The 24,909-nt window shown below is 36.6% G+C and overlaps 6 protein-coding genes across 15 annotated transcripts; 4 read left to right on the top strand and 2 right to left on the bottom strand.

Moving 5' to 3' along the window:
• Positions 1-292: 292 nt before the first annotated feature.
• On the bottom strand, positions 293-7,422 carry LOC143428350 (ubiquitin domain-containing protein 1). Its single transcript, XM_076903152.1, has 5 exons — positions 7,272-7,422; positions 1,821-2,031; positions 1,024-1,383; positions 821-939; positions 293-731 (listed from the first exon to the last, which is right to left on the bottom strand). The coding sequence occupies exons 2-5, from the start codon at positions 1,900-1,902 to the stop codon at positions 570-572; spliced, it is 723 nt and encodes a 240-aa protein (XP_076759267.1). The 5' UTR covers positions 1,903-2,031; positions 7,272-7,422; the 3' UTR covers positions 293-569.
• On the top strand, positions 2,296-6,164 carry Mms19 (MMS19 nucleotide excision repair protein). 2 transcript variants are annotated; one of them, XM_076903137.1, is made up of 9 exons: positions 2,296-2,435; positions 2,689-2,927; positions 3,007-3,339; positions 3,419-4,013; positions 4,093-4,374; positions 4,451-5,172; positions 5,253-5,510; positions 5,571-5,735; positions 5,819-6,164. In XM_076903137.1, the coding sequence occupies exons 1-9, from the start codon at positions 2,339-2,341 to the stop codon at positions 6,017-6,019; spliced, it is 2,892 nt and encodes a 963-aa protein (XP_076759252.1). In that variant the 5' UTR covers positions 2,296-2,338; the 3' UTR covers positions 6,020-6,164. The 2 variants fall into 2 exon arrangements, with proteins under 2 accessions (XP_076759252.1, XP_076759253.1); XM_076903138.1 differs by lacking the exon at positions 2,689-2,927 and having other exon boundaries at positions 2,310-2,435.
• Positions 6,246-7,118, top strand: Rtp (MORN repeat-containing protein retinophilin). The gene is made up of 4 exons (XM_076903153.1): positions 6,246-6,386; positions 6,478-6,661; positions 6,733-6,842; positions 6,914-7,118. The coding sequence occupies exons 1-4, from the start codon at positions 6,377-6,379 to the stop codon at positions 7,060-7,062; spliced, it is 453 nt and encodes a 150-aa protein (XP_076759268.1). The 5' UTR covers positions 6,246-6,376; the 3' UTR covers positions 7,063-7,118.
• On the top strand, positions 7,408-12,090 carry Fbl (pantothenate kinase 3 fbl). 6 transcript variants are annotated; one of them, XM_076903146.1, is made up of 10 exons: positions 7,408-7,432; positions 8,938-9,115; positions 9,455-9,633; positions 9,714-9,887; positions 9,966-10,133; positions 10,218-10,294; positions 10,374-10,550; positions 10,628-10,763; positions 10,852-10,965; positions 11,064-12,090. In XM_076903146.1, exons 2-10 carry the CDS (start codon positions 8,974-8,976, stop codon positions 11,115-11,117), a joined length of 1,221 nt encoding a protein of 406 aa, XP_076759261.1. In that variant the 5' UTR covers positions 7,408-7,432; positions 8,938-8,973; the 3' UTR covers positions 11,118-12,090. The 6 variants fall into 6 exon arrangements, with proteins under 6 accessions (XP_076759261.1, XP_076759260.1, XP_076759263.1 ...); XM_076903145.1 differs by lacking the exon at positions 7,408-7,432 and adding an exon at positions 7,878-8,023; XM_076903148.1 differs by lacking the exon at positions 7,408-7,432 and adding an exon at positions 8,132-8,368 and having other exon boundaries at positions 8,938-9,100.
• A 178-nt stretch (positions 12,091-12,268) lies between these two features.
• On the bottom strand, positions 12,269-18,896 carry LOC143428349 (galactoside alpha-(1,2)-fucosyltransferase 2). Of its 3 annotated transcripts, none has more exons than XM_076903151.1 (4): positions 18,468-18,896; positions 18,231-18,349; positions 17,036-17,390; positions 12,269-16,961 (listed from the first exon to the last, which is right to left on the bottom strand). In XM_076903151.1, the coding sequence occupies exons 2-4, from the start codon at positions 18,301-18,303 to the stop codon at positions 16,421-16,423; spliced, it is 969 nt and encodes a 322-aa protein (XP_076759266.1). In that variant the 5' UTR covers positions 18,304-18,349; positions 18,468-18,896; the 3' UTR covers positions 12,269-16,420. The 3 variants fall into 3 exon arrangements, with proteins under 3 accessions (XP_076759266.1, XP_076759265.1, XP_076759264.1); XM_076903150.1 differs by having other exon boundaries at positions 17,036-17,659; positions 18,468-18,887; XM_076903149.1 differs by lacking the exon at positions 18,231-18,349 and having other exon boundaries at positions 17,036-17,659; positions 18,387-18,887.
• On the top strand, positions 12,757-14,587 carry Gas8 (Growth arrest specific protein 8). Of its 2 annotated transcripts, XM_076903140.1 has the most exons (7): positions 12,757-12,962; positions 13,033-13,294; positions 13,365-13,625; positions 13,694-13,861; positions 13,931-14,017; positions 14,093-14,302; positions 14,372-14,587. In XM_076903140.1, the coding sequence occupies exons 1-7, from the start codon at positions 12,805-12,807 to the stop codon at positions 14,585-14,587; spliced, it is 1,362 nt and encodes a 453-aa protein (XP_076759255.1). In that variant the 5' UTR covers positions 12,757-12,804. The 2 variants fall into 2 exon arrangements, with proteins under 2 accessions (XP_076759255.1, XP_076759254.1); XM_076903139.1 differs by having other exon boundaries at positions 12,772-12,962; positions 14,093-14,587.
• Positions 18,897-24,909: the final 6,013 nt, after the last annotated feature.

Here is a 24,909-nt window from a genome sequence, read left to right as displayed (position 1 = left end):
AGCATAGAATCATTTTCTACGTGTATACTTAGTTTCTCAAGTGTTACAGCACCAGCACCGTCGTTGGTAGTAACAAATAAATATAATGATATTCCCGCTACGAGGTAAATGTTATCTTAACACTGATCGTGTTTACATTTTTTTTTTCTTCGAAAATATTTTTGAACTTTAAATCAATGTCAAATCAGAATTCTTTAACATTTTACTTTTACAATGTAGTTAGTGCACTGTATTTTTCTTTTGGTCTAGTATATAAAAATTAACAAAAAAATTAAATAATCACAACCCACAATTTTTAAACGCAATATTATTTAATTCTTATAACATGTATCCGTGTTACGAGAGTTTTATCGTGTAAGTGCATTTTATATTGTAAAAAATCGTTTCAAGACTTGCTGCTCTGTCCTTAACAATAATGTGATAAAGAATTAAAAAAAAAGAAAAAAGAACCAGAAAAAAAAAGAAGAAACAGAAGAGGAAAATGTATTCTTACTTTGAACGTATGTAAGAATGTGCTTTTCAGGAAAAGATGGTTTAGCGAGTGACCTGTGTTTTATGTAACATTCAGTTCAACTTGTTTTCACTGGACTGTCATCCAATTTTTCTGGATTTACAATTACTTGTATTACATAGCCCGGTTGTATCTTTGCTTCTTCTATGTGCATTTTATCACCTAATAATTTGCCGCCGAAAAACCACCTTTGGCGCGATGGTTCTAAACCTTCCTGACTCTGTTTTGGATAAATTTTGTATGAGCAAATGTAACTATAATTTAATGTAAAACATATGAATAAAATTAACATCAAGAAACTATACAAACCTGTAATTTCTTTTTAGCGGTAGCGATAGTGTCTTTACTGTAAACAGGCAATTTAACTTCTCCTAATGTAGTTGATAATCTGAGTTTCAATGTTTGCTCAACTCCGCTATCGATAGGTTCTGCAGACAGGTTAAAACGACGAAAGTTAATCGCAGAAGTTCATACAATATATTACACTTAACGATACATTCGGTTCATACTACCTGAACAATCCGCAGGAGAGTCCCTTCCACTATCTTCCTTTACAATATTAATCGGATATGACAAGCAATAAATCGGGACCTGATATCTGGTTCCCAATTCATCGTAACATTCTGTCAAAAAGCCATTTGGTACAGAAATATTAGCTCCATCTAATATAGCCTGTGCTAATTGATAGTCCTGAGCTTCTGCTGCTGTTGCTCCAGCTCTTAGCGCGTCCCATATTTCCTTGCGTCCATCGAACGCAGGTGCGGTATCCCAAAATTCATCTCTTTTACTTCTCAACTGTCCTTCCGTTAAAGGTACATCTGACTTCCACCTGATTACCTCATGGCATAGTGGATGATTTTTCCTCGAGTTTCCTGTAAAAACATAGAACATTGTATTTTTGCAACAGTGAAAGTGCATTTTGCAGGATCATTTTTACAAAATTGTTGAAATTATGAGGTACATTTAAAAATCAACGAAAACCGAGGTAATTGCGTTAAACGAAAAGATCAATTCAGATCGTACAGTGTAATATACTGATTTCAAATGTCAGAAGAGTGACAATGTTGAAATTGAACTCTTGATAGCAATCAAGCACAATGATACATCTGATAGAATCATTTAACATCACACGTTATCGTAACCCGTGCATCTAATTATTAAACACTCAGTGCAATAAATAATATGCAAATATCGATGCATAACACGTAATAAACGCTAGGTACGAAGGTAATGGAAAAGCTGGACTGTCTTCAAGGTTAGCTGTTGTTGATTGAAATTCCTACGCGTATGATGGAATACTGTTTTTTACCTGAATTTACTCTCGTAGAATTTCCTGTGGTGTCGTCAACGGAGGCGTTTCTTGCCCTCGTTATGCCTATACAGCCTCCCATTCTAGGTGGCTGGTGTAACCAAACATTTCACTGAAATTTAACAACACCTCACATGCCATTTTCATCCATCTTATCCAGTAAATTACAAATCGGTCCCATTAGAGGCGCTATAATCGGATCCTTAGTAACCTAACCTGAAATGTTAACATTCCGTATAGGTATTGTACTTAAATGAGTTTTTAAAATCTAAATAAAACAAGTTTCATATGTGTACCTATATACATATACACGTATATATATGCAAACAAGTATTCAGTAAATGTAATATTCCGCTGATACGTATCACGCGACAGAACGTTCGTAGACGAATGCTTTCCGATTAGATTTTATTTAACAGTTTTCAATGAAAAGAAATTAATCGCAACCGAACTAGATAAAGTTGCATTTTATAAACACACCGAGGTTAAGTGGCATCGTATAGAAGGCATGGTGTACGATGGCTTTACTTACAAATACCGATTTTAAAGAAAGGTTTCTTACCGCTTTCAAGGAGAACGCAACACTAAACGTAACATGCCAAGAGATCGCATTAGGTGCGTATTAATTACCATAATTGTTCTATCCTACACATGCTGATGATTGGCCTTGATGTTCGATACTAAACTGAAAACGCGCGATGTAAATTTGTTTATGTACTGCGGAAGTATATTACTCGTATTAACGCGAGGGAAAAAAATTGCACCTCGATTGTCTCAGACTTGTCGTACAGTTCTAAAATGTTTAGATAAATAATTATTTGTTCGCTCTGCAGTGTACTGAAAACAATTATATTTTCTTCCCATTTAGAAATACAGTCTGGACGTGCAAAACTTTATGCCGTTGTGGAAGAACTTCGACCTTTTGTAATAGAGAAAGATGTTCATATAAGAGAAAAGGGAATTTTAACTCTTTCTACCATCTTATCCCATGTACCAAGAGACTTTCTGAACGAATCTGAATTACAGTTTATAACAGCATTTTATTGCGAGAAACTAAAAGACCATCAGAATGTTATACCAGCAGTATTAAAAGGAATTTTGGCAATTGTAGGTTCGGATAGAGAGCATCTCGTGCTATGATTACATTTAAAGATGAAGTGAAAATTGTTCAACACGATTGTTTCAGGTACAAATGAATCATTTGCCAAAGAGTTCGCCCGAACGTTTGTTTAGAGTCTTCTTTGAAAATGTTCAGTGCCAATCACAACTGTTCTCTGATCGTTACACTATATATTTAATATTTGGAATATTGTTGGAGAATAGAATAGAAGATTTAAAAGCAATGGGCCCAGATTTTATTTACGGAGTAATTAGTGCCATTGATGGTGAAAAGGATCCTAAAAATCTGATGCTGTTGTTTAGCATACTTCCAAAGTTTATAAAAGAAATTTCACTGGGCCATTTAACTGAAGAAATGTTTGAAGTCATTTCATGTTACTTTCCAGTTGACTACACTCCTGTAATTTCATCAAACAATCAAGATTTTAACTATTCATCCTTTCTGAATGTGAATTGTAATATGACTTGACATTTTTCAGTCTAGCACAGGAGGAATAAGAATAACACGCAATGATTTGGCAGAGAAACTGGCGCCTTGTCTTTGTGCTATACCAGAATTCGCCAAATTCTGTGTACCGCTTATAATCGATAAGTTATTCTCCAGCATCAAACAAGCCAAGCTGGATTCTTTGAGTTTATTATGTATGAGTGCACAAACATTTGGCGTGATTGGCCTTGAACCATATGTGAGTGAATTATGGTCTGGTTTAAGAAAGGAAGTTATGCCTGGTGGAGATTTAGAATTGAAAAATGCAAGTTTGAAGGCAGTCACATCTATAATTGATGTTTTATCAAGTGATGCAGAAGTATGCAAAAGTTTCATCGATGATATAATCACAGATACAAGGGAATCTTTGTATGACGTGCAACTCAGTATGTTTAGACCATCTGTGGTATTGCTGGAATCTGTGGCAATGGTTAATAAAGAATCCTGTATACAAGTATTAAAAATAATAATACCATTATGCCTAGGCCAATATTCCACCAAGACTTCGATAATTGATAAAGTAATTCTAATTGAAACATTGACTAGCTTTATTAAAATTGTTTCTGATCATAGATTTAACATCAAAGGTAAGTATTGTCCAGACTTTTTAAAATATATGTATTGAAAAATATTTCAATTCTAATGTAAAACTCTTACTCTTTTTAGATGTTCCAGAATTAACATGGACAGATATACCTCAACTGTATTTAAACGAACTGTCAACAGACAATACAGAGTTGTTATCGAAAATATTGTTGGGGCTTACAGTACAAAGAACGAATTTAAACGAAGCGCGTCGCGCCCTCGTTTATGAAAAAATTTGCAGCTTATGTGAAACAAGTTGCAAAGAAATAAGATCACTTTGTCATTCAGCACTTTTAAGTTTTGCTACACTGTATCCACATGAAATATTAACATTGATTAAAGAAAGATTCCAGTTAGAAACTGGTAAATTCTTAAAGTTTAATATTCGTATTATAATTTCTCATCACCATTTTCACGTATTTATTTTTAATTATTTTAGGTGAGGAGAGAACAGAAGTACAAATTCGTAAATTAGAAGTATTAGCGGCTGTTGCTAAAACGCACCAATTAGGTATTCAGGTTTTTCCACAAATTGTGTTGCAGATAAATTCCGTTAATTCTGAGATAAGCTTTACTGCTTTATCCTGTCTTCACAGGCTAGTTGCTACTAAACATATTGATTACGATGTTTCGTATTACCTGTACCATGAATGTAATATTATTGAAAAATTAGCTGACCTCAATATCGATTCGACGGATCAAAACTTGGATTTAGTTTTAAACATATCCCGATTGATTGTACGAAATTTAACACTTGAAGAACAGCGAAATGTTGTCAGCAAATACTCTTCGAGTTTAAGCGCACAAGTTTCGGAAATTGATGCTGTTTATGTAATGAATATTTTCATTCCTTTACGGCAAAACGTTGACCTAACAATAGACTTAAATTTGTTACAAAATCTTTGCTATTTAGCACTTAACAGCAGCCATTCACGTATAAGACTCATAACATGCAAGTTTATTGCCGTAATATTAAACAAAATTAATGATGACAATGAGCACTTTCAACATATCTTATCGTATTTTAAAGAAAAGATAAGAGACAATTTGAACTCGGATATTGATATTGAAATAAAGCAAGCTACGGCTTCTTTACAAGTATGGCTAGTAAAAGCTATGATTACGAAAGGTTCCCGCGATGTTGAAATATTTTTGAATGAAGTACGTAACAATATTCAATACTTAATGTTTTTCATAACTCGTGATTAACATTTCATGTTTTTTCAATGCTTATTTTACAGCTTACAAGTACTTTAAAACACGACCAAGTCGGTAAACAAGTAGCGCAGGAGTATAAAATTTTAACAAATAGACACGAAGACAGTCTGATAGAGGAGAACTTCTGCAATGTGAAAATCTTTTATAAGCAAAGGATATTTGAGCATTTGATCAAAAAGAATTCCGAATTCGAGAATGGTTCGAGACAGAACTATTTAACAGCATTAATACAGCTATTAGAAGAAGTACCCATGGAACTTTTATTAATGCATTTAACCAAGGTATTGATGATTGTTGACATAGGTACCAAGATTTATGTTAATAACTGATATTTTTTTCAGTTGGGTCCACTTCTGATGGAATCCATATCTCTTGACAATGAACAGTTAATTTTTTCAACATTAACAACGTTGAAGCTCTTACTGGAGACTAAACATGTTATTTTTATTGATAAAATAGATTATTTTATTCCAAGATTCTTAACATTATCTACATATAACACAATGGTAATATGTTATAAAATTTCTAAATACTTGCTTAACACACCATTATCTTGCATCCTTATTTTTGGTACTCTTAAATATTACAGAGAGTTAGGATTGCAGCTTTGGACTGTCTAACAAATTACTGTAAATACCCAACGACTTTGATCAACGTGTACAAACAGGACGTATTAGAGAAGCTCGCGGTTCCGATTGACGATCGGAAACGTTTGGTACGAAAAGCCGCGGTTGAAGCAAGAAGACGGTGGTTTCTGGTTGACGCGCCAGGAGGAATTAAAGAGCAATGATCTGTTTATTTTAAGTTATAGTAAACTGATCACAATAAAATATTTTTTAGTTTACACAGAAATCGATATATTTTTATTTCGTACAAGTAGAGATAAATTCAGTGATAGTATTGTCCTTTATACTTTTAAATCGACGTATACGAATCTAATTTTATATACCCGTTTATACGTACATGTTAAAAAAACAAATGATTTCTCTCACTGTACTACTTTTTCCTGTAAGAGTAAAGAAACTGATTCATCATATTGTGTTTGTTCTATATTGTACATAATGTACATAATTGAATAAAGAATTGATTTCTGTAATGGGATTGAAACCTAAAAGTTACTCTTTAATGCATTTAGTATACCAGAAGCATGGGTGATGGTAAGACTGGCGATACAATTTCTTTTTTTCTCACTTTCATCTTTTATGAGTTTAAAAAACTTTTTTAGTGTAAATAGGAATTGATTTGTAGGTGTAGTGAAGAATGGTGCATACAAATATGAAGACGGTACAAAATATATTGGGGACTGGAATGCAAAGGGTTTGAAACATGGTGCTGGTTCTTTACTCCTTCCTGATGGAACGCGTTATGATGGTGGCTTTCAAAATGGATTGTGTTCTGGATTGGGAGTTATAGTGTTTCCCGATGGAGCAAAGTAACTATTACAAGATCAATGATATTTTCATTTTCATTACCATCAGCTTTTTAATGTTTTCCGTGTGCTAGATATGAAGGTGAATTTATGCAAGGTTGGTTTCATGGCCACGGTGTATTTTGGAGAGCGGATGGAATGAAATTTGAAGGAGAATTTCGTGGTGGTCGCGTGTGGGGCCTAGGTACGTGACGCATTAATGCTATCAAGTCTTTTACATTGCAAGGATAAACCGCTATCTTTAATAATCTCTAGGATTAGTTACATATGCTGACGGATCCCATGGTTTTCCTAGAAATGAAGGTTTCTTTCAAGATTGTAAACTTGTACGTCGTAGACATTGCCCAGACATAGTGCAGAAGGCACAGAAGATCTCTATGATGGCTCGTGCCCAATGCAGTTAAATGTTAAAAAGAAAAATGAGTCGTACTCAATATTAATAAAAGTATATAGTACAAGAGACTGTGGTCATTTATTTATTCGTTCCAAGAATATTATTCTTTTGTCTTGAAATTTAAAAAAATATTAAGCGTGGATTATGTAAGTGAAAAGTAATATATATCTAAATATTAGAGTTCAATATCCAATGTTCTCTCTTATTCTACACACTCACTCATTCTAGTAAGATTCACCCGTAATTACGCAATTTACATCTTAAATCAACAAAATTGGTCTGATTATGGGATTGCAAAATACTATGTGTAGTAGATATATATATAGATGCTGGAGAACATAATTTAACTTGTTCAGTAACTCATCCATAGACGATTTTGGGTACAGTGATAAATCTCAAATCTACAATGTTTTTTAACATTACTCGCAATATTAATGTCGTTTTTCTTCGTGTGCTTGGGTGAAACTATCAGTGTATAATTTCGTAACATTGATTTATGACGTCAACTATTTAATGTCATACGTGTTATAGTAAGAAATTAACATAAATTAATATTTCTTCCCCGCTGTACTTTTATGTCGATTGCGTTTTTCCTCAAACATTTAAAAGGCAAATAAGTATTAGAGCGAAAGAATATTGTATTAGTAAATTTTCAATACACATTTTCGAGACAGTATTAACCAGCTGTTATCACGCGATGTTGTAAAATCCTAAATAAGCGATAACTGTAATGCAAGTTTTACAGATTGTTTGAAAGTTCAATTCACATACTTAAGGATGGGAACAAAATCTGCTTTGTAACTATGAATTAATATTTCGAACAACAGTACATTCGTTTGTCGATAAGGAATGAGAATATTATTGTACAATAAAACAATCGAGTGATATTTTGTTCATAAAATTTGATGATCGTTCAAATTACGGATTCCAATAATCTAAGAATTAATCACAGCTTGCAATAATGCTACCAGGTAAGGCGATCGTTTCTTACGAATATTTCTTACTTTTACTTCTCACTGCAATACCGTACACGGTACAGTTATTAGTTTTATATCGCTTCGTTCCTATCGTTGGCTAGCATGGAGATGGTGCCTCTATATCGTTCTCTCTCGCGTTTTGATTAATCGATAGTCAATATCTATTCAGTGTCAATATCGTTCTATTTTTTTTTTCCTTCATTTTATCTAATACTTAATAAAGACTCGGCCCGCATTTACGTCGCTACGATAGTTTCATCGGTTGCATTAATCCATACCGTCGGTCTTATGGCTCGTCGTTCAGATCGCCAACAGCATCGATGGCGCGTTACTTCGCAAGTAATGTTGACGATTATTACCTAAGTATGATTCGAAATCAATTAGCACTAGTTACAAGTATCGATTTAATAACGACGTTGTTCACGCGTATTCTAATGTAATTACACTTCTAATTAGCGAATTTATAGTATCATTTACTAAGTAATCGAGCGAGCATGTACAGTATAATTAAGTCACGGAATGACAATTTAATTTCAATTAGTGATAAGAGCACAATGCATAGAACAAATTATTTATATTAAATTTGAACAATTTTAAATAGTTTTCTTCAACGATAGTATTTTACAATTATTATTCAGTATAATATACTGGATGTTCGAATGTAATATATTCGTATTTATTTATTCATGATAATGCATAATGAAAGAGTAACCTTTGCTACTTACAGTAGTAGAAAAAGTAGGGTAGAATATGTGATTTATTATAAGTTTTTCAATTACTACCAACAAGTATATAAGTTATTCAATCATCTGTGGTGATCTTTTAGTAATTTAAAAATAAATATTGTGCACGCAAAGATATTAGTTTCTCTTTCATACTATTAATGTAATATTATTTTTCATTTTCAGTTAAAGAGTTAAATATTATGTTAAAGGGAATCATAAATGACTCGAAGGTCGACAATGAATCTTCAGAGTTATAAAAATCATATCACAGCAAAAGTTATGGCATCTAATGGTTACAGTGGTGGTGAGACTCCAATTAATGAGTCCAAAAACCATTCATCACCTTGTGAGTCTTTCAACTGTATGTGTGCTTAAAATAGCCACTTTTATTTTTTTAATTATTATTACTTTGTATCATATAAGTATCAAATAGCGATTATGAACCTATTGTTTTAGTTTGTTCAGTTTTTACAATATAATGCTTTACACTGTAGTGATAAAATTATGAATGCCTAACAATGTATTTGTAACTTATATTCTTTTACTGTGTACATAAACTTTGTGCGCTTTATACGTAGCAAATGGATTTTATTCTGTACTGACTGCATTTTGTTTGATTATTTGACACTGAAATATTTCTAATGTTTATACTTGATCGGTTCAATGCCATTTAAAATAACAATGTTTTTTACTCTGTTAGCAATGCCATGGTTTGGCATGGATATAGGAGGTACATTATCGAAATTAGTATACTTTGAGCCTAAAGATATTACAAGGGACGAAGCAGACGCAGAAGTAGAAACTCTAAAGAATATCAGACGATATTTAACTAAAAACTCAGCATATGGTAAAACAGGACATAGAGACACGCACTTACAAGTATGTTTCAAAAATAGGAGTCCGATGGATGCTCTAGGTTTGATACACTTACAAATATGGTTCTGTTGTTTCTGTTACAGATGGATAACGTTTGCATTAGGGGTAGGCGTGGCACTTTACATTTTATTAGATTTCCTACAAGTGAAATGGGAAACTTTCTAGCACTGGCAAGATCGAAAGGTATGGCGAATCTTGTAACAACAGTATGTGCCACTGGTGGCGGAGCATACAAATTTGAAAAAAACTTCAAGCAAGTAAGATATCTGTGTACCTTTTGCAATACATTTTGATTTTGTATACAGTTAAAAATAAATCATGTATCTCTTTTGCAGGAAGTAAATATGAATTTAGCAAAATTTGATGAACTAGATAGTTTAATACGTGGTATGCTTTATATAGAAACAACAAATCCACGTGAATGTTATTACTGGTCTCATCCTACAGATGATAGTAAATGCCAAAAGGTTCCTTATGATTTTTCTGAACCTTATCCATTTTTGGTACAGTCCATTTCTTAGAATATTGATGCATGTTTAATAGTTACATGTGTGACATTTACTATATTTTAGAAATATCTTTTACAGCTTGTAAATATAGGATCAGGAGTAAGCATATTAGCAGTATACGGACCAGAAAACTATAAGAGAATATCTGGTACCAGGTGTGTTTTGTATTTGATAATATATAGATATGTGAAACTGAATTAAGAACATATAATAATATGTGTATTTCATATTTAGTCTAGGTGGTGGCACATTCTTAGGATTATGTTGTTTATTAACTGGATGTAATACGTTTGAAGAAGCAATAGAATTAGCAACTGGGGGTGACAATACTAGGGTGGATAAATTAGTTAAAGATATTTATGGTGGGGATTATGGGCCGTTTGGTCTTCCTGGAGATCTTGTTGCCAGCAGGTACTACTGGTTGTTATTAAATGTCCTTATAATTAATTTTGTATTCGAAATATATTACTTTAACTATCGTGTTACAGTTTTGGCCAGATGAATTCCAAAGATCGACGAAGTGCAGTTAGCAAAGAGGACCTTGCGCGTGCAACACTTGTTACGATTACAAACAACATTGGTTCTATCGCGCGTATGTGTGCTGTAAATGAAAAAATTGAAAGGGTAAAAAAAATGTAGAATTATTGTATTTGTTCTATTCCTTCTTCATAATAATAATAATATTGACGATATTTGTATTGATATTTTTTAGGTAGTATTTGTAGGAAATTTCCTGAGAGTAAATCCTATATCAATGAAACTTCTGGCATATGCTATGGATTATTGGTCTAAAGGAACAATGAAAGCTTTGTTCTTAGAACATGAGGTGGTATATACATTCATTTACATATATATACATACAATGTGTTCTTAACATAAGCTTGAAAATATTAAAAATATGTTTCTTTTCTTTTCCAACTGTAGGGTTATTTTGGTGCAGTAGGATGTCTGCTCCAATTTAATGGTGAAACAAACTAAAATTATAGGAAAACAAATATATATACATATATATATATAGCATTCCATTTGATATTTTAACTCAAATGAATCTTTTTCACGAGGATGGTTATATAAATTATTTAACATAATTATATATATATATATTTATTTTTGTTATATAATATTTAATTTCTCAGGAATTATTATACGTATATGTCGTATATGCAGTTATAATGTTGCAATCAAATTTTAATAATGGCAGAAATCCAAAGTCAGGATTGCATTGTCTTCAAATCTGACCACGTTAATCAGTTTCAATGAACCAGCACAGTATAATAGGTTATTATTTCAAAACACGTTACGCGATTACTGCATAAAGACCTAATGTGGGCACAAACCTTGAACGCGTGTTTGTACAGGAAATTATAATGGACCAAAACTCAAACGCATACAATATTAGCTACGTATTCTTTATATGAGTAAAATGAGTCTACCTCATATATTTTACTTTCCTAAATATTTATATAAATATATGCTTAGAATTTTACATACGCGGCACGATATTTCTTATACGTACAATTTCCCAATCGTTGTCCATTGGAGAAAGAAAAAAACGAAAAAAAGATTCCATTAAAAAGCACTTATATTAATGCCTGTTTTTATTATTGAATTTACTATTAACATCTTCTTTTTATTTTGATCATGTATACCACGATAAAAGAATAATTGATTAGTGATTTGTTATGATAATTATTAAAACGATGAAAAAATATATTGGTCAGTGGCCACATTCACAGGTTATTCACATGCATTTTTTAGCTATTCGAAAAAATATATAGGATAATATGTTGGATATCATCGCGAATTTTTAATGTATTGTACATAAGATGCTTCAAGATGTAGACACGTACACAGATAACGCATTGTTAGACATTTTTTATAGGGTACTTTGTAAAATGTAATGAATAATTGTATAATAATACTATTAAAAAGATGGTTTTCCTAAACGATACGTTTGACATTATATATAATATGGTTAATATTTATACATGAATTTGTAAAAATAAAAAAGAAAAAAAATCTACTGGTGTATTTATAAGTTTACTTTTACGGAACAGGAATAAGTGTAATCTAACATTTAATAATCATATATTGGGGATGAGGTATCAAAGACATTGAACTATTACGGCAAAATCATGTTACGATCATATTAAATACATTTCCATGCGTTTAAACTATTTTTATTGCATTTCACATATATCGTTATCGAGAAATGAAATTGTAGCTTTTTTATTGTATCACATATTGTACATACTACGTATTTTACGTGTTTCCTTTTATACTGCAAGTTGAGTTTCGGTTACTTAGCAACTAATCTGTCAAAACACTATAACTGCATGTTGAAATCGTGCACTGTTTTTTATACCGATAAAATTGTATAATAAAGTTATCAATATATTTAAAAGTAATAATTAATATAGCTGTTTCTTTACAATTCATTTTCCTGAATTCTGTTCTTTGATCACTCAACTATCGTGATTGGCGTCAGTTTCCTCAATTAATTTTTAATTTGACAAAGATGGTGAGTTTGTTAATTTGAAATTTTTAACAAATTAATAAAATTTCAATTACACAAAAATGTATGAGTTGTTTTTCTTTTCAATTTTTGTAGGGACCTAAGAAGGCAAAAGTTCCTCACACTGTTGAGGGAGTGGATACAACAAAAATGAATAGAGAACAACTTGAGATTTATGTTCATAAAATAATTGAAGAAATGGAGCGTGAACGAGAGGAGAGAAATTTTTTTCAGCTTGAACGAGACAAGATCAGAACTTATTGGGAAATTACAAGACATCAGTTGGATGAGGCGCACGCGACTGTCAGGTATTTCTGTACAGTTGATTGGAGATTTAATGCTTTACAAAAATTGTACAAATATTTATTATTTGAAAAGAAATAAGGAACGCGAAAAAGAAGAGTTATCGGATAAACATGAAGCAGAGCTTAAATTATATAAGCAAAAAGTAAAACATTTAATGTACGAGCATCAGACTAATTTGTCAGAAACTAAAGCTGAGCACATGGTTGCTCTTAAAATGGCACAAGATGATCATACCCTACAAGAAAATGAATTAATTAAAGACAAGAGGGAACTGAAAAGACTACAAAAGGAACAAGATTTAGCACACTTAAATGAAATAAAAGCATTAAAGCTGGTATGAGAAAAATACTAAATGTTCTATATTAGAATGAAGCACTTTCTGTAAATTAAAATTGATTATTTAGCAACAAGCAGAGGAAACAGATAAGTTGATAAAACAATTTGAAAGCGAGGCAACGGAATTGGAACAAAAGTATGAACAGAAGCTGACAAGTCAATACGAATCTCTTACTTTAAAACACCGTATGGAGATAACTGAAGTGGAAGAGAGGAAAAATACACAAATTGCAAATTTGATAAAAAACCATGAAACTGCATTTGGAGAAATGAAAACTTACTATAATGACATTACTCTTAACAATTTGTCCTTGATAAAGAGTATGAAGGTACAATCTATTGAAAACAAGTGAAAGACAATTAAATTATTCATTTAATGATATTACCGGATTTGTAGGAACAAATGGATGAAATGAGAAGTAACGAGGAGCGCATGAAAAAACAAGTACGGGAATTAACAAGCGAAAATAAGAAATGTACTGCCGATGTAAAGTCGTATGAGGAATCTTTAGCGAATTACACCCGACAACTTGAAAATTACGAGAAAGACAAGCAAAGCTTAATCGTCAGTATCTATCATTTTTTCCTCTTTCCGTTGAGATTATTTGTATACGTCGAATATTAATAATTTCAGAATACCAAGAAAAGATTGGCAATAACTCTTAAAGAATTTGAGAATTTGAAATGGGAAAACGAAGTATTGGAATTACGTTTCGAAAAAGTAGGGAACAGATATCTTTTTAACAGAAAAACTTGCATGCATTCTATTCTAATCGAAATTTGAAATTTTGTTCAGTGCCAGTCTGAAAGGAATGAATTACATTCAAGATTTGTCTCAGCAATACTTGAACTGCAACAAAAGACAGGTTTGAAGAACGTGATCTTAGAAAAGAAACTTGAAAAATTATCGGATTTATTGGAACAACGCGAAGCGCAAATTAGCGAAGTGCTTGCCGCAGCACAATTGGATCCAATGGCTGTGATTAATGTTAATAAAAAATTGGAGGTTTGTACATTTTCCTCTTTTCCTTATATATTTTTCTTTTGTGTCATATGCATAAAAATTTGTCCGCAGAATATGCTGAATAAGAAAAATAGCGCTATACAAGATCTTCAGTATGAATTAGCCAAAGTTTGTAAAGCGCATGACGATTTACTTCGAACTTACGAAGCTAAACTACAAGAATACGGGATTCCAAAAAGTGAACTTGGTTTTCAACCCTTGAGAGCAAAATCGATAACTACAAAAATTGGATTAGGACCTGCTGGTCTTGTTACTTCGAATCACTGATCTATACATAAGATTTTAACAATACTCATCTTTCTTCAACCAATCGTACAGTACACTTTCACTAGCAATTAGTGAAATGTAAAAGTAATAAAGTAAGATTAACGCGGAACAAAATTCCACAATTCTTCGATGCGGAGTATATTCATTTTTTGAAACATTTAAGTTTCAGCGCATCTGTTTTATTTTTTTTTTATAAATTACATAAAATTATCACAGAATGTACAGAGTAGATCATACAGGTGCCCGATAGTTGTATACTTGTACATATATCTGTCTGTCCAATCGTCTATTTGATCTCATTGTCATTTGTTGAAACTCATCGCAATTATCACGTTTTGTTATAATTGTTCTACAACTAACAGGCACGATTATATTGAAGATACTTTATATATAATATACATATATAGATTTAATATATATATTAATATATAGACATAGACACATTTACTAATCTAATTTATAAAATATTATAAATTGAATATATCAGGTCACGTGGTTAATAAAGTTCAAACACTTATATAATATATATATAGGGTTTATGTAAAATACCTTTCCCTCGGATCTATTGATCTTCTCAGTTTTGAAAACATTTAATTATCAAGTGAAGAAATAACTCATTGTTTCTTTGTCTTACACATTTGAAAACATTATATAATATTTTGTATAGATATAATTTTATTAAGAATGTATATATGTGCACACGCGACAAGCGAGTGCGTATATATTCTTTGTACACACATATAATTTATATATACGTATGTATACATATATATCTTTTTACACGTATATGTATATTAAGAATTTGGCACAATAAGAAATAGAATCACAGTTGAAATCATTGTACATCATAAGAGTAATAGTTTTTTAATACTTCTTTCCTTTCTTTTTTTTTTTTTCTCTGTATCTGCAAGTACGATTGTAACTTTCGTCTTTATTTGACGTCCTAAGTGTGTAATTGCCATTTAGCTAGTACTTTTCTCCGATTGTTATACGTTACATCACAAAATAATTAGTCACGAGATCATGATTCCAGAAATAATAATATGAATGTCTAAAAATCTTTGTATTTTAATCCGACCACTGTAAAATTTTTCCCGAAAATTTTTAGATTAGACTCAGTTCATTGGTTCGTCGTGCCAAAAGAATATTGAATCTATTTAATTTCTCAGGGCCGCACGAAAGTGAATCATAGTTAATAGTAAAAAAAATAAGCATTTGTTATAATTTTAGACATTAGTGGTCCATTGTTCCATTGTATCCCTCTTCTATATGTACGTTAAGTTTCTATATATTCATTAAAGTATATATGTATACACTACCATTGAAGGTGCACGGGGGGGTTTCTAACATTTTCATGTAATAGTGCTGCAATTAAGTGAAAAACTATGCATACTGTTTCTAAGTGCATTATCAGAGCGTTACACCATTTCGGTATAAATATTGTAAAATATAACGCTACACTTTCATTTGGGTTGTTAGAAATTCTTAAAAAGATGCGACAAACTTTTCAAAGACAAATATTTCAGCCTCTATAGTAATTATAACTAGTCCTGTGTGCTCTGTGTATCGGAATGGTAAATTAACATTTTGGAATATTTTGTTAAAAAAAGACGAGAGCAATAAAGAAATGCTTGTATTTAAAAAAGAAAAGGCCGTCTTAGAAAGTCCTTTGAGCAGTTTCAATTTTGAAAGAAATATAGAAAATACGATCTGTGTTATTAAACCGAACAAACCGATCGTTTGACGTTTTATAAAAAGTATCTTCCAATAAAAGTGTATATATGCATTATTTTTTTAAATCTGAGATCCATTGAAAGTTTTTTTGATTTTTGTTCAACTCATTATCCTCCAGTTTGGCAAAGCTTCAGCAATTAACGTAGAAAAGTATGTTGTTACATTGTATACAACGGTTTCACCGGCGGCTAAAATTGCGCCAAACGAACCGTACGTACCGTAATCAACGATACTGTGATTACATGCTGACAAAACTGCGAGGTCTTTGCCGGGACCTCGTGCATCCATATCGGATACGAATTTGATTCTATGTCGCTTGCTATGCAAATTATACTTGCACCAAACTATATTATCGCTAGTCACTACGAATACTACATTACTATACTTGCCAATAAAATAATCCATTGCCGTAAAATAATAGCTAACTGGCGCAGGTCTGATCTTTAATTTCTGCCACAGGTAATCCACATAATCGGTTCTTCGTACATGTATACTCACAAACGTTGGTTCGGACAAATTAAATTCTTCTGCTACTTCTTTCAACACCTTCTCCGCGTAAGCTCTTAAATTTGGCTTAAATGTAAATTCTCTTCGTACATCATCCAACCACATCAAAATAAGAGACCAATAAGCTGCGTGTCTGCGTTCACAGGAATGTTGAAGAAAGAAACAGTATTGTTATCTATGAGAGATGAGACGACGTGGTTAATTTACCTTGGTATGATGATATTCTGTTCTGTGCTGTTCCATTGTCCAAGAGAATTAACAACTTGACTGATGTCCAAGTTACATTTTCCAATGTAACTGAGTGGCGGAATGCTAAGATTTTCAAAGTATTCCTCAAGAGTTTTTAGTATGCAACGCGGCATAAATGGTTCTAGACCGGTTCTTCTCGCAGTGGCCCATACAGAAGCGTACTCCCATATTTGATTTCCAAGCCTGCCACCCTGTACCGCAGAAACTATTCCATATTTGGGACATGGATTTCTCCACTCTGGTGGTATTCTGATGTTCTTTAACGTGGTGCGGCATAGAGCTTGCTCGTATGTTGAGATCTTTATATGGCGAGCTGGTGGGTTGGATGTGTACATAGGAAACAGGAAGACATGGATGCAGAAGACCACTATCAGAGCAAGAACTATTGCGCTTGCAAGTACATGCTGCTGAGCGTGACTCATTATCCTTATTAACTCCTGTGTAGTCGCTACGTATGGATATCAATTGCTTTTTCTATCTTCTACTGACTTTCTGCTTATTTATTTTCTACTCTTCAAACTTCCACTAGTCCGGCATTTTGTATCTACAGGTGTGCCATGTCCTTTGCCTTTCGTCGTACATCTTTACAATGATAATATTATTTTTATTGAAGAGCATACGCTTCTTAATTGTAGATGATAAAAGGGTATGGGTTGTGTAATTAATGATGATAATAAAACTGATTGAAAAATGGAGAAAAATTTGTCGAAAAATATTATACATTTCGTTTTATTACGATTAACGGCAGTGGTGTATTTTGTATTTTACGATTAAGAAATAAATTAAGTTTCTCGTCTAGTAGAAACGTGATGGCTGACGTTGTTAAGTAGTATAAGTCGATGTTGGTCGGACAGTGAAAAGGACATGGCCTGGTATACTGTATTTAAAGCTGCTAATTTAGCGAGGTTTTATTATACAAAGCACGATGTGTGTGTAAACTGCTTATTAATATTTATCCATTTCGAATCTAATGAAATTATATTACAGTGTTATATGACGCTGTTAGGTATAGTAACAGGTGGTGAGCTTCGGATGTTACATGAATGTTGATATATGTATGTATGTACAAAAGCGGTATTCTTGTTATTCTTATAGCTACGTACAGCGGAGTAAAAATGTAGAAAACGTAAAATAGTAAGGATAAAGTACTTACACTGAAGTGTCAAAAAAATGGTCAAGAACATGATAGACATATTTAGTGAAAAGTAAGTACGTTTGTGTCGCATCGTAAGAGGAACAATCGGATTACGCTCGGCATTTGAACCAAGTTACCTTAAACACGAACGAACATATTTTAATATTTGCTCACCTGTCCCGAACAATGACTGGCATTGCATTCGAAATCCACTACTATCCATGAAGCTTATGTTCACTATTTTCGCGATTCTACCGTTCATGTTTTCCCGGCGAGATCGATGCGTATCTCGTGCATTGACGCTTGTTGCGTATCTACACGGGATGTTATTACGTTTCCCGACGATGTTGCTTCTCCGACGCGAGATAATCACAGTACACTCATTTTTCGTATTTCAACGTCGTTCTGACTCTCCCTCCTGGCGAAACTGTTCGAACAAGCTGCTGAACAGACAACAACGTCTCTTTCAAGCAGAATTTGCATCCTGGAATGGGGGATGTTGTCCCGACGGATGACGTCATGAACAACCGTCACCCCTGGACAGTATGATGTATAGATTTTTAATTTCCCACAATGTCGATCAAACTACCTGCCGACTGGATATGGCAGAATGCTACTATGCCATCTATTGCACAGTGCGCCCTCTGCACACCATGGATGAGCCAAAGGATAGATCTATCACTTTATGGAACTTTATGTTACGCGAGCTGAAATACCGACTGTACCTGGAAAGCAGAGGTCTTGTCGTGCCCTCTACGATTTAAAGTTGACACAGTATATTTGATTCAACAGATGTCCAAGGATATCCTTTAGTCAGATTCACGCACGAAGGCACATAGTATCGTCGAAATAATCTTGATTCCTTAAAAGTTCGAGATAGGAACACGTAACATTAGCACGCACAAAACCGAACCATCCTCTCGAGGCACGCGCGGCGGCCATACTAACGCTGCTTCCCTCTCCACTTTAGTTGCGCGTCGAGTGTTGCGCGTCGACGCGTTGCGCGCCAGATTTAACGAGACTTAAAAATATAAAATATTCAAGATTCGTTCGAAGTATGAAGTATATTCACGCATGTGAGCGGATTTTATCGACATCGATGGTGGGATTAAGCATAATTCTTAAACTGTTCGCTTCAAAATTGCGAAGAGCGTAACAAAACTTCCGGTCCGTGATAGCTCGTTCAGTGAAATTGAACGCGATGGCGCCACTTGAATCTCGCTTTCCCGATACGATAATCGATATCGTGCAATTTGAATTTCGCGTTGGTAACATTTGAGCTTCTATCGGGCTTGAACTAAATCCATCGGATTTGCGACGGAAAGAAAACTAGGTAGCGCACCATCGTTGACAGAAGGGAATTCGAGTCATTGCAGAATATAGGTATCCGTTTCCAGTTTATCGTCTACCAGGAAGCTTATCAGTATAGCTGGGCTCTTCCCCGTAGATTCATGCTCTCGATGTAACGGCAATCCCCGATGGTGTAGGGTACTTTATTCGCAGGAGTGGGGTCGATGGCTAGAACTTTTGGAAATGGAGTTCGGCAGAAGTTTTTCATCGATAAGGACGGCAGGCGTATCATTAAACCGTGCATCTGCGCGCTTTCAATAATTTACCAGAGCTGCCAATAGTGAGTCGGAAAGGAAAGAATAAAAGACGTCGAGGTAGGGCAAAAGTGGCTGGTTAAAAACGAGCCTGGCCATCTCTGGCCAGAAGGAAGTTGGATTAAACAGATAACTCGTTTAGATGGTCTATTAGAAGACAAAGTGATTAAGGCGGGAGTTTTACGGTCCTGGCAAAGTTGGGATCGTGAAAAAAAAAGGGATCATGCATCGTCGCTCGACGCGTAAAGTCCTGGGGCGTATAAAATTCGCTTAGTTACTTGGCCAGCCGTAAAACCGCGGTCTACGGGCGACCTTTATCTTAGCTCGACGTGATTCCCGTCGTTTTATCCCCGATAAAAAAAGCTTGGCGGCCGAATGCAACTTTCACCCTTTTATCCTGCCTTGTGGTTCACCGGTAGGATCCGCTTCTAGTTAGGGAGGAAAGTTTAGTTTGCATTTCTCTGCACCGAGATAAGCGTTCGAGCAAAAAGGAAAAGGCGAGCGGAGAACAGGGAGGCCAAAGGATGTCTTTGACTGTATGCAATAACTAATGAATTCATACAAACAGCTTCGGTTTACTAACGAAATTATAGGGACTGGTGACAACGGGTATACCTTCTTGTATCTATGCACAGTCAGAGATTTGGTTTACACAAGGGGTAAGCCGTGGAAGGGGTTGGAGAAAGAGCTGCTGGTAGTTCGCCGTAGGATCGTTGGAGATGGGTTAAGGTATGGGGAAGGGTATCTTGCGGAAATTCGATGCTAATGAAGGAAATTGCGTAGATGCCAAACCAGTATTTCCCCCCTCTATCTCTCTCGTCCTCCTCGTCGCCTATCACCCTTCTACGAAGTGGTAGTAACGAATTTCTCCCCCGCGCCATGTCTACGAAGCCGTGTCTCCGAGCTCGCTAATTTTCTATTTACCAACTCCCTATGTACTAACTGTTATTTCCTTTATACGTTTCCCGGACTTGTTCGCATATTTTCTGAAAACTGCGTTACAACTGCGAGACGACGCGATGTCCAAATGGCATGGTGGCATAACGCACGACGGTTACGGCAACATTTCACACGAGCAAAGCCAATTATTATTAATACAGCCAACCTGGGTGATATACGGTTTATGTCTGTATTATACCATCGGGGTATGCTTATCTTCCCCATTTTTCGAGATATATTTCGCGATGAACTACCGATAGGACAAAGGGAAGAGAAGATATCGAAGGTATTATCGATTATTTACGACGCACCATATACACAGTAATGTTTTATGGGATGATCGAAGGACATGGGGAGGAATCCAGGGAAAGAAGATTATCACCCAATAGAATACAGGGGCGGGCTTCTTCGCGCCCTTCCACGGGTTATCTCTGTCTCGTCGGAGATGTCTCCCTTATTTAAATGGGCTGCCAATGCGAGCAGGAATAAGGGGGGTAACCGTTTCCGAGGGCTGCGGCTTCGGTATGCCCGCTTTCGAGGGCAGAATAGAAGCAGGGTAAACGGTCGGGAACAGCTTTCCATGGACGTTCGGAAAGCCAGCGATACTCGCCGAAACTCGGTCACGCTTAAGCTTACCCTTGGCTAGGCGCGTTTCGCTCGCGGACAATTTCCTACGATGATATTTCTCCAGACCGGAAGTACTCGGAAATGAAAGTGTCCGCGTTGGGAATATTTAAAGCGCTTATGTACTTTAAACTTGCTTGCACGCTGGCCAGAGGGACTCGGCGAGTGTGGCTTGTCCACCGGGGGCTGACGGCAGATTCTTTCCACGGGTTTTGGGTAAAACTTTGCCGGGAGACGGCCGAAACTTGCGCGAATCTTAATTAATTGCGCGAGACTGCTTAATTTCCCCCTTGCCAGACGTTGGGAGACGTTGGTCGCTTTGAGATTTCGAGGGTTGTCCGTTTTTACGTATCTTTCCGTCCAACTGCGAGGAAAACTTGTTTTTCCCCTCGAGTTCCTTTCCGTCCCTTTTCCGGGTTTCATCCTGGCTCGTCCTCGGAGGACTCCGCGTTCAACCCTTCACCCGTGGCTCCGATCTATCGATCCCTGCCGTGTCCCGTGTCGTTACTCGCCGCGACCATTATTTCCAACTCGGTCCACGAGCTCGAGGAACGGCCGTGTCTGATATTTTGTTTTATTCGCGGTCGTAGCCGTGTGTTCATTAAATTGCCAACACTGCCATTCTTCTTCGTTATTCCAGGACCGTCGATATCGCGTTAACAACGTATCGAATGACGCACCGTTACACGGACCTGGATGGTTCGAACCATATCCGTTGCAATTACCAGAATGAAAGTTTGTTTACGTGACCCGGATACGTGTATCGGCGCGAGAGGGTTGGGTGTTGCGAAGAATGGTCGATTCGTAATCACTTGGAGGCTGGAACTCGGTTAATCGAGCACCGTGTCCTTCTCACCCCCCTCCGAGAACTTCCTTCCCATGGACAGTGTTTCACGACGATTTACTTAATTACACCGGCAATTAGCGGAGAATCGATGTCATTATCGGTATCCTGGGTGTAATTTCTCCGGGGACGACTTCTCGTAACTATTTTACAACTATTTCCGCGCGATAAGAGATTAGGAGTAACAATGCTGCTGGAATTAGGCATTCATCGGTGGACCATCATCCAGCGATCGATCAGGCTCCTCTGGACGGGATCGAGACGCGGAAGGCCAACGATCGAGCGGCCTCTTGGCTTCTCGACACGAGAGGCAATCGGTTATTTGCATCTTTATGGGGCGTTATAGCTCGTAGCCCGATCAGTAAATGCGTGCACGTGCTATTGGTTTGTTCGAGCCGTGTTATTCGCTGGGTTAGCCGAACGGTGATGGAACGCAGCGGAATAACACGACGGAATAAATCGTGGCCCGTACTCCACCGCAGCTAGTAGCTACGCAACGCGCTCTTTCGCGGCAAAAGCAAGCTTTTGCCGACTGGAGGAGGGAAAAACCCGAGGAGGAGCTAACGTTTCAGCCTCTCGCGAATCGTTGTTTTTCCCCAGCCCTTTACTTTTTTTTTTCGACCTTCGTCGTCGCTCTTTTTCCCCCGTTCTGTGGTAGTTTTCAGTCGTTCGATGAACACCGGGCGTACGCGCGCGAGTGTGCGTGCGTGTACCGTGCCGGAGAAACAGGGGAGAAAGGAAAAAAGGGAAAAATAATTTCGATTTCATTTCCGGCCACGGTTTTCCCTCTCTCCATCGTTCCGCGTGTCATCGGACGTTGTTCACTTTCGTTCTCGTTTGCTTCTTTCGCCTCTCGCCCTCCAGATCGTCGAATCGCGTTGATTAAGAGGCCGCTGAAGGGTTATCGAGATGAAAGGAAGGCGTGCCTCGACGGGTGTACGGGGGAGAATCTATTATATCATAACCACGGGTAACGGAATCGTTCGTTGAATTGATAACACCGCCAGTGACGCTGACAACGACAGGAAGACGCTGACGGATCCTGTTCAGCCGCGAGGTGGTAAAAAATGAAAGGGATGGTGGAGCAGTGTCTCTGGTATCCATTTTTTTTTTTTGCTGATCGGATAGCATTAATGCACCGGCTGCGCTAGACAGACTGCACAGAGACCTCTCCATGTCCCAGAGGGGCTATCGCACTTTCGATTTCCTCCTCTGACCGACCAACGATTGCACGCTCGGGGAACAGAACAAAGCCAGCCTTTGTCGTTTACTCATCCGCAATGTCTGCCGATTCAACGAATCCTCCGACATATTGATCACTTCGCCGACTCTGTTCACTATTCCCGTGTTTCTTAACCTCGCACGCGTTAATTCTCCAAACAACCCTGCACCTCCCTCCCAGTTCTTCTTCTACGCGTGTAATTTTAATAGACCGCGTAATCAAGAATTATGTTTCCGTGGTTCGCACGAGCCTCCCTTGTTCGCTTCGGAACAAAAAAAATCGCTAAATAATTCAGAGTACACTGGTAACCAATGTTCGAGACGAGGTTTGGAACACGGTGGCGGGGCTGGAACCCTGGTTGCGGTGGTAAAAGTTACACCGTCGGAGGGTCGACTCAATTACCCTAACGAATCCATTAATTAAAAGTTAAATCGAGTGTATTTTCGTCCACGTGTACACGCGGGACCGTGTTTCGGTTCATTATTCACAGGGGCCGATATTACTTTCACCCGACTGCTAAATTAATCGCGCCGTTCACCCTCTGCGAGGAGCTTCGGTTCCTCTCGCGACACCGTTCAGGCTGACGCGCCACCCCCGCGATTGTCGCATCCGTTCGCGTGACATTCAATATACGGGCCGTATATTGCGCTGTCGGAGAATGCTTTTCAACTCTTTACGATCGTCGAGTATCTTATGAATTTCCCAACGCGAACGATGCACCGCGGAAGAACGCGGGGGCCGCGCACGCGAAATATTTATTGGAATATTCGCGCGTTGCGAACGGTAACGCGGATTGGAAAGTTTACCGAGAACGATGACAGAACGGCGAGGTTCCCCGGACATTATCGATTCATGTTCTCGATCGATGCCACGTTACGCGCGAGAAGGCCGGCTGAGAGTAAATATTTGAGGGGAGACACGTTCGGACAAACGTAAAATCAACCTGGCTCCCTTGGATTGCGAAGACAGGGAGCGTGCTCGAGCAAACTCTTCCATTGTTGCCTCCTTTTCGCCGCGGCTTTTTGGTATTCTCGCGTTTCCATTAGATAGTATAAAGCGATAGGCTTCAGCGCCGCTCAAATTCCGATTAAGTATTACTAAAGGCAAACTCTCTCTCTCTGGTTATATTCCGTTCGCGAATTTCTGGCCCGGTTCGTCTACCTTCGAAAGCCATTCACGAGGAAACCCGTGGAATGTAAAGTCGAAGTACGAGTGCGCCACGGGAAGGCGAGGCCAGAATATTTGACTTATTGTTAGTTGTTGACTTTAGCTGACTCGCTAGTAGGAAACATCGACTCGTGTTGCTCGTTGTATGCAGAAACGGGCGTGCTTCTGGGTCACGGGGATTTCGTTGCCGATACATATTCGAAAGGTTTTAGCAAAGATCCGTGTCGCGATGCAGCTAACTTTATTAATCCTATCTACGGAGAAACGATCCTCCCTTGCATATATCCATTTTTTTCC

This window comes from Xylocopa sonorina, chromosome 10 (genome assembly GCF_050948175.1).
Source record: "Xylocopa sonorina isolate GNS202 chromosome 10, iyXylSono1_principal, whole genome shotgun sequence".
NCBI classification, from domain to species: domain Eukaryota; kingdom Metazoa; phylum Arthropoda; class Insecta; order Hymenoptera; family Apidae; genus Xylocopa; species Xylocopa sonorina.
The sequence above is the reverse complement of the archived record's forward strand: the minus strand, read 5'-3'. Positions and strand labels throughout refer to the sequence as shown.

What these genes read in the sequence shown, in the direction of transcription:
- LOC143428350 (XM_076903152.1), bottom strand. Translation starts at nt 1,902, where the DNA reads ATGGGAGGCTGTATAGGCATAACGAGGGCAAGAAACGCCTCCGTTGAC. An exon ending in CTCTCCTGCGGATTGTTCAG is followed by an intron (nt 940 to 1,023) that starts GTAGTATGAACC and finishes ACCTGTCTGCAG; the next exon opens with AACCTATCGATAGCGGAGTT. An exon ending in CCGCTAAAAAGAAATTACAG is followed by an intron (nt 732 to 820) that starts GTTTGTATAGTT and finishes TATCCAAAACAG; the next exon opens with AGTCAGGAAGGTTTAGAACC.
- Mms19 (XM_076903137.1), top strand. Translation starts at nt 2,339, where the DNA reads ATGGCTTTACTTACAAATACCGATTTTAAAGAAAGGTTTCTTACCGCT. An exon ending in TAAAAGGAATTTTGGCAATT is followed by an intron (nt 2,928 to 3,006) that starts GTAGGTTCGGAT and finishes CGATTGTTTCAG; the next exon opens with GTACAAATGAATCATTTGCC. An exon ending in TTCCAGTTGACTACACTCCT is followed by an intron (nt 3,340 to 3,418) that starts GTAATTTCATCA and finishes GACATTTTTCAG; the next exon opens with TCTAGCACAGGAGGAATAAG.
- Rtp (XM_076903153.1), top strand. An exon ending in GTGTTTCCCGATGGAGCAAA is followed by an intron (nt 6,662 to 6,732) that starts GTAACTATTACA and finishes TCCGTGTGCTAG; the next exon opens with ATATGAAGGTGAATTTATGC. An exon ending in TGGTCGCGTGTGGGGCCTAG is followed by an intron (nt 6,843 to 6,913) that starts GTACGTGACGCA and finishes AATAATCTCTAG; the next exon opens with GATTAGTTACATATGCTGAC.
- Fbl (XM_076903146.1), top strand. Translation starts at nt 8,974, where the DNA reads ATGACTCGAAGGTCGACAATGAATCTTCAGAGTTATAAAAATCATATC. An exon ending in ATAGAGACACGCACTTACAA is followed by an intron (nt 9,634 to 9,713) that starts GTATGTTTCAAA and finishes TTTCTGTTACAG; the next exon opens with ATGGATAACGTTTGCATTAG. An exon ending in CTTTGTTCTTAGAACATGAG is followed by an intron (nt 10,966 to 11,063) that starts GTGGTATATACA and finishes TTCCAACTGTAG; the next exon opens with GGTTATTTTGGTGCAGTAGG.
- Gas8 (XM_076903139.1), top strand. Translation starts at nt 12,805, where the DNA reads ATGAATAGAGAACAACTTGAGATTTATGTTCATAAAATAATTGAAGAA. An exon ending in GAGGCGCACGCGACTGTCAG is followed by an intron (nt 12,963 to 13,032) that starts GTATTTCTGTAC and finishes TTATTTGAAAAG; the next exon opens with AAATAAGGAACGCGAAAAAG. An exon ending in CCTTGATAAAGAGTATGAAG is followed by an intron (nt 13,626 to 13,693) that starts GTACAATCTATT and finishes CCGGATTTGTAG; the next exon opens with GAACAAATGGATGAAATGAG.
- LOC143428349 (XM_076903149.1), bottom strand. Translation starts at nt 17,499, where the DNA reads ATGAGTCACGCTCAGCAGCATGTACTTGCAAGCGCAATAGTTCTTGCT. An exon ending in CAGAATATCATCATACCAAG is followed by an intron (nt 16,962 to 17,035) that starts GTAAATTAACCA and finishes CTGTGAACGCAG; the next exon opens with ACACGCAGCTTATTGGTCTC.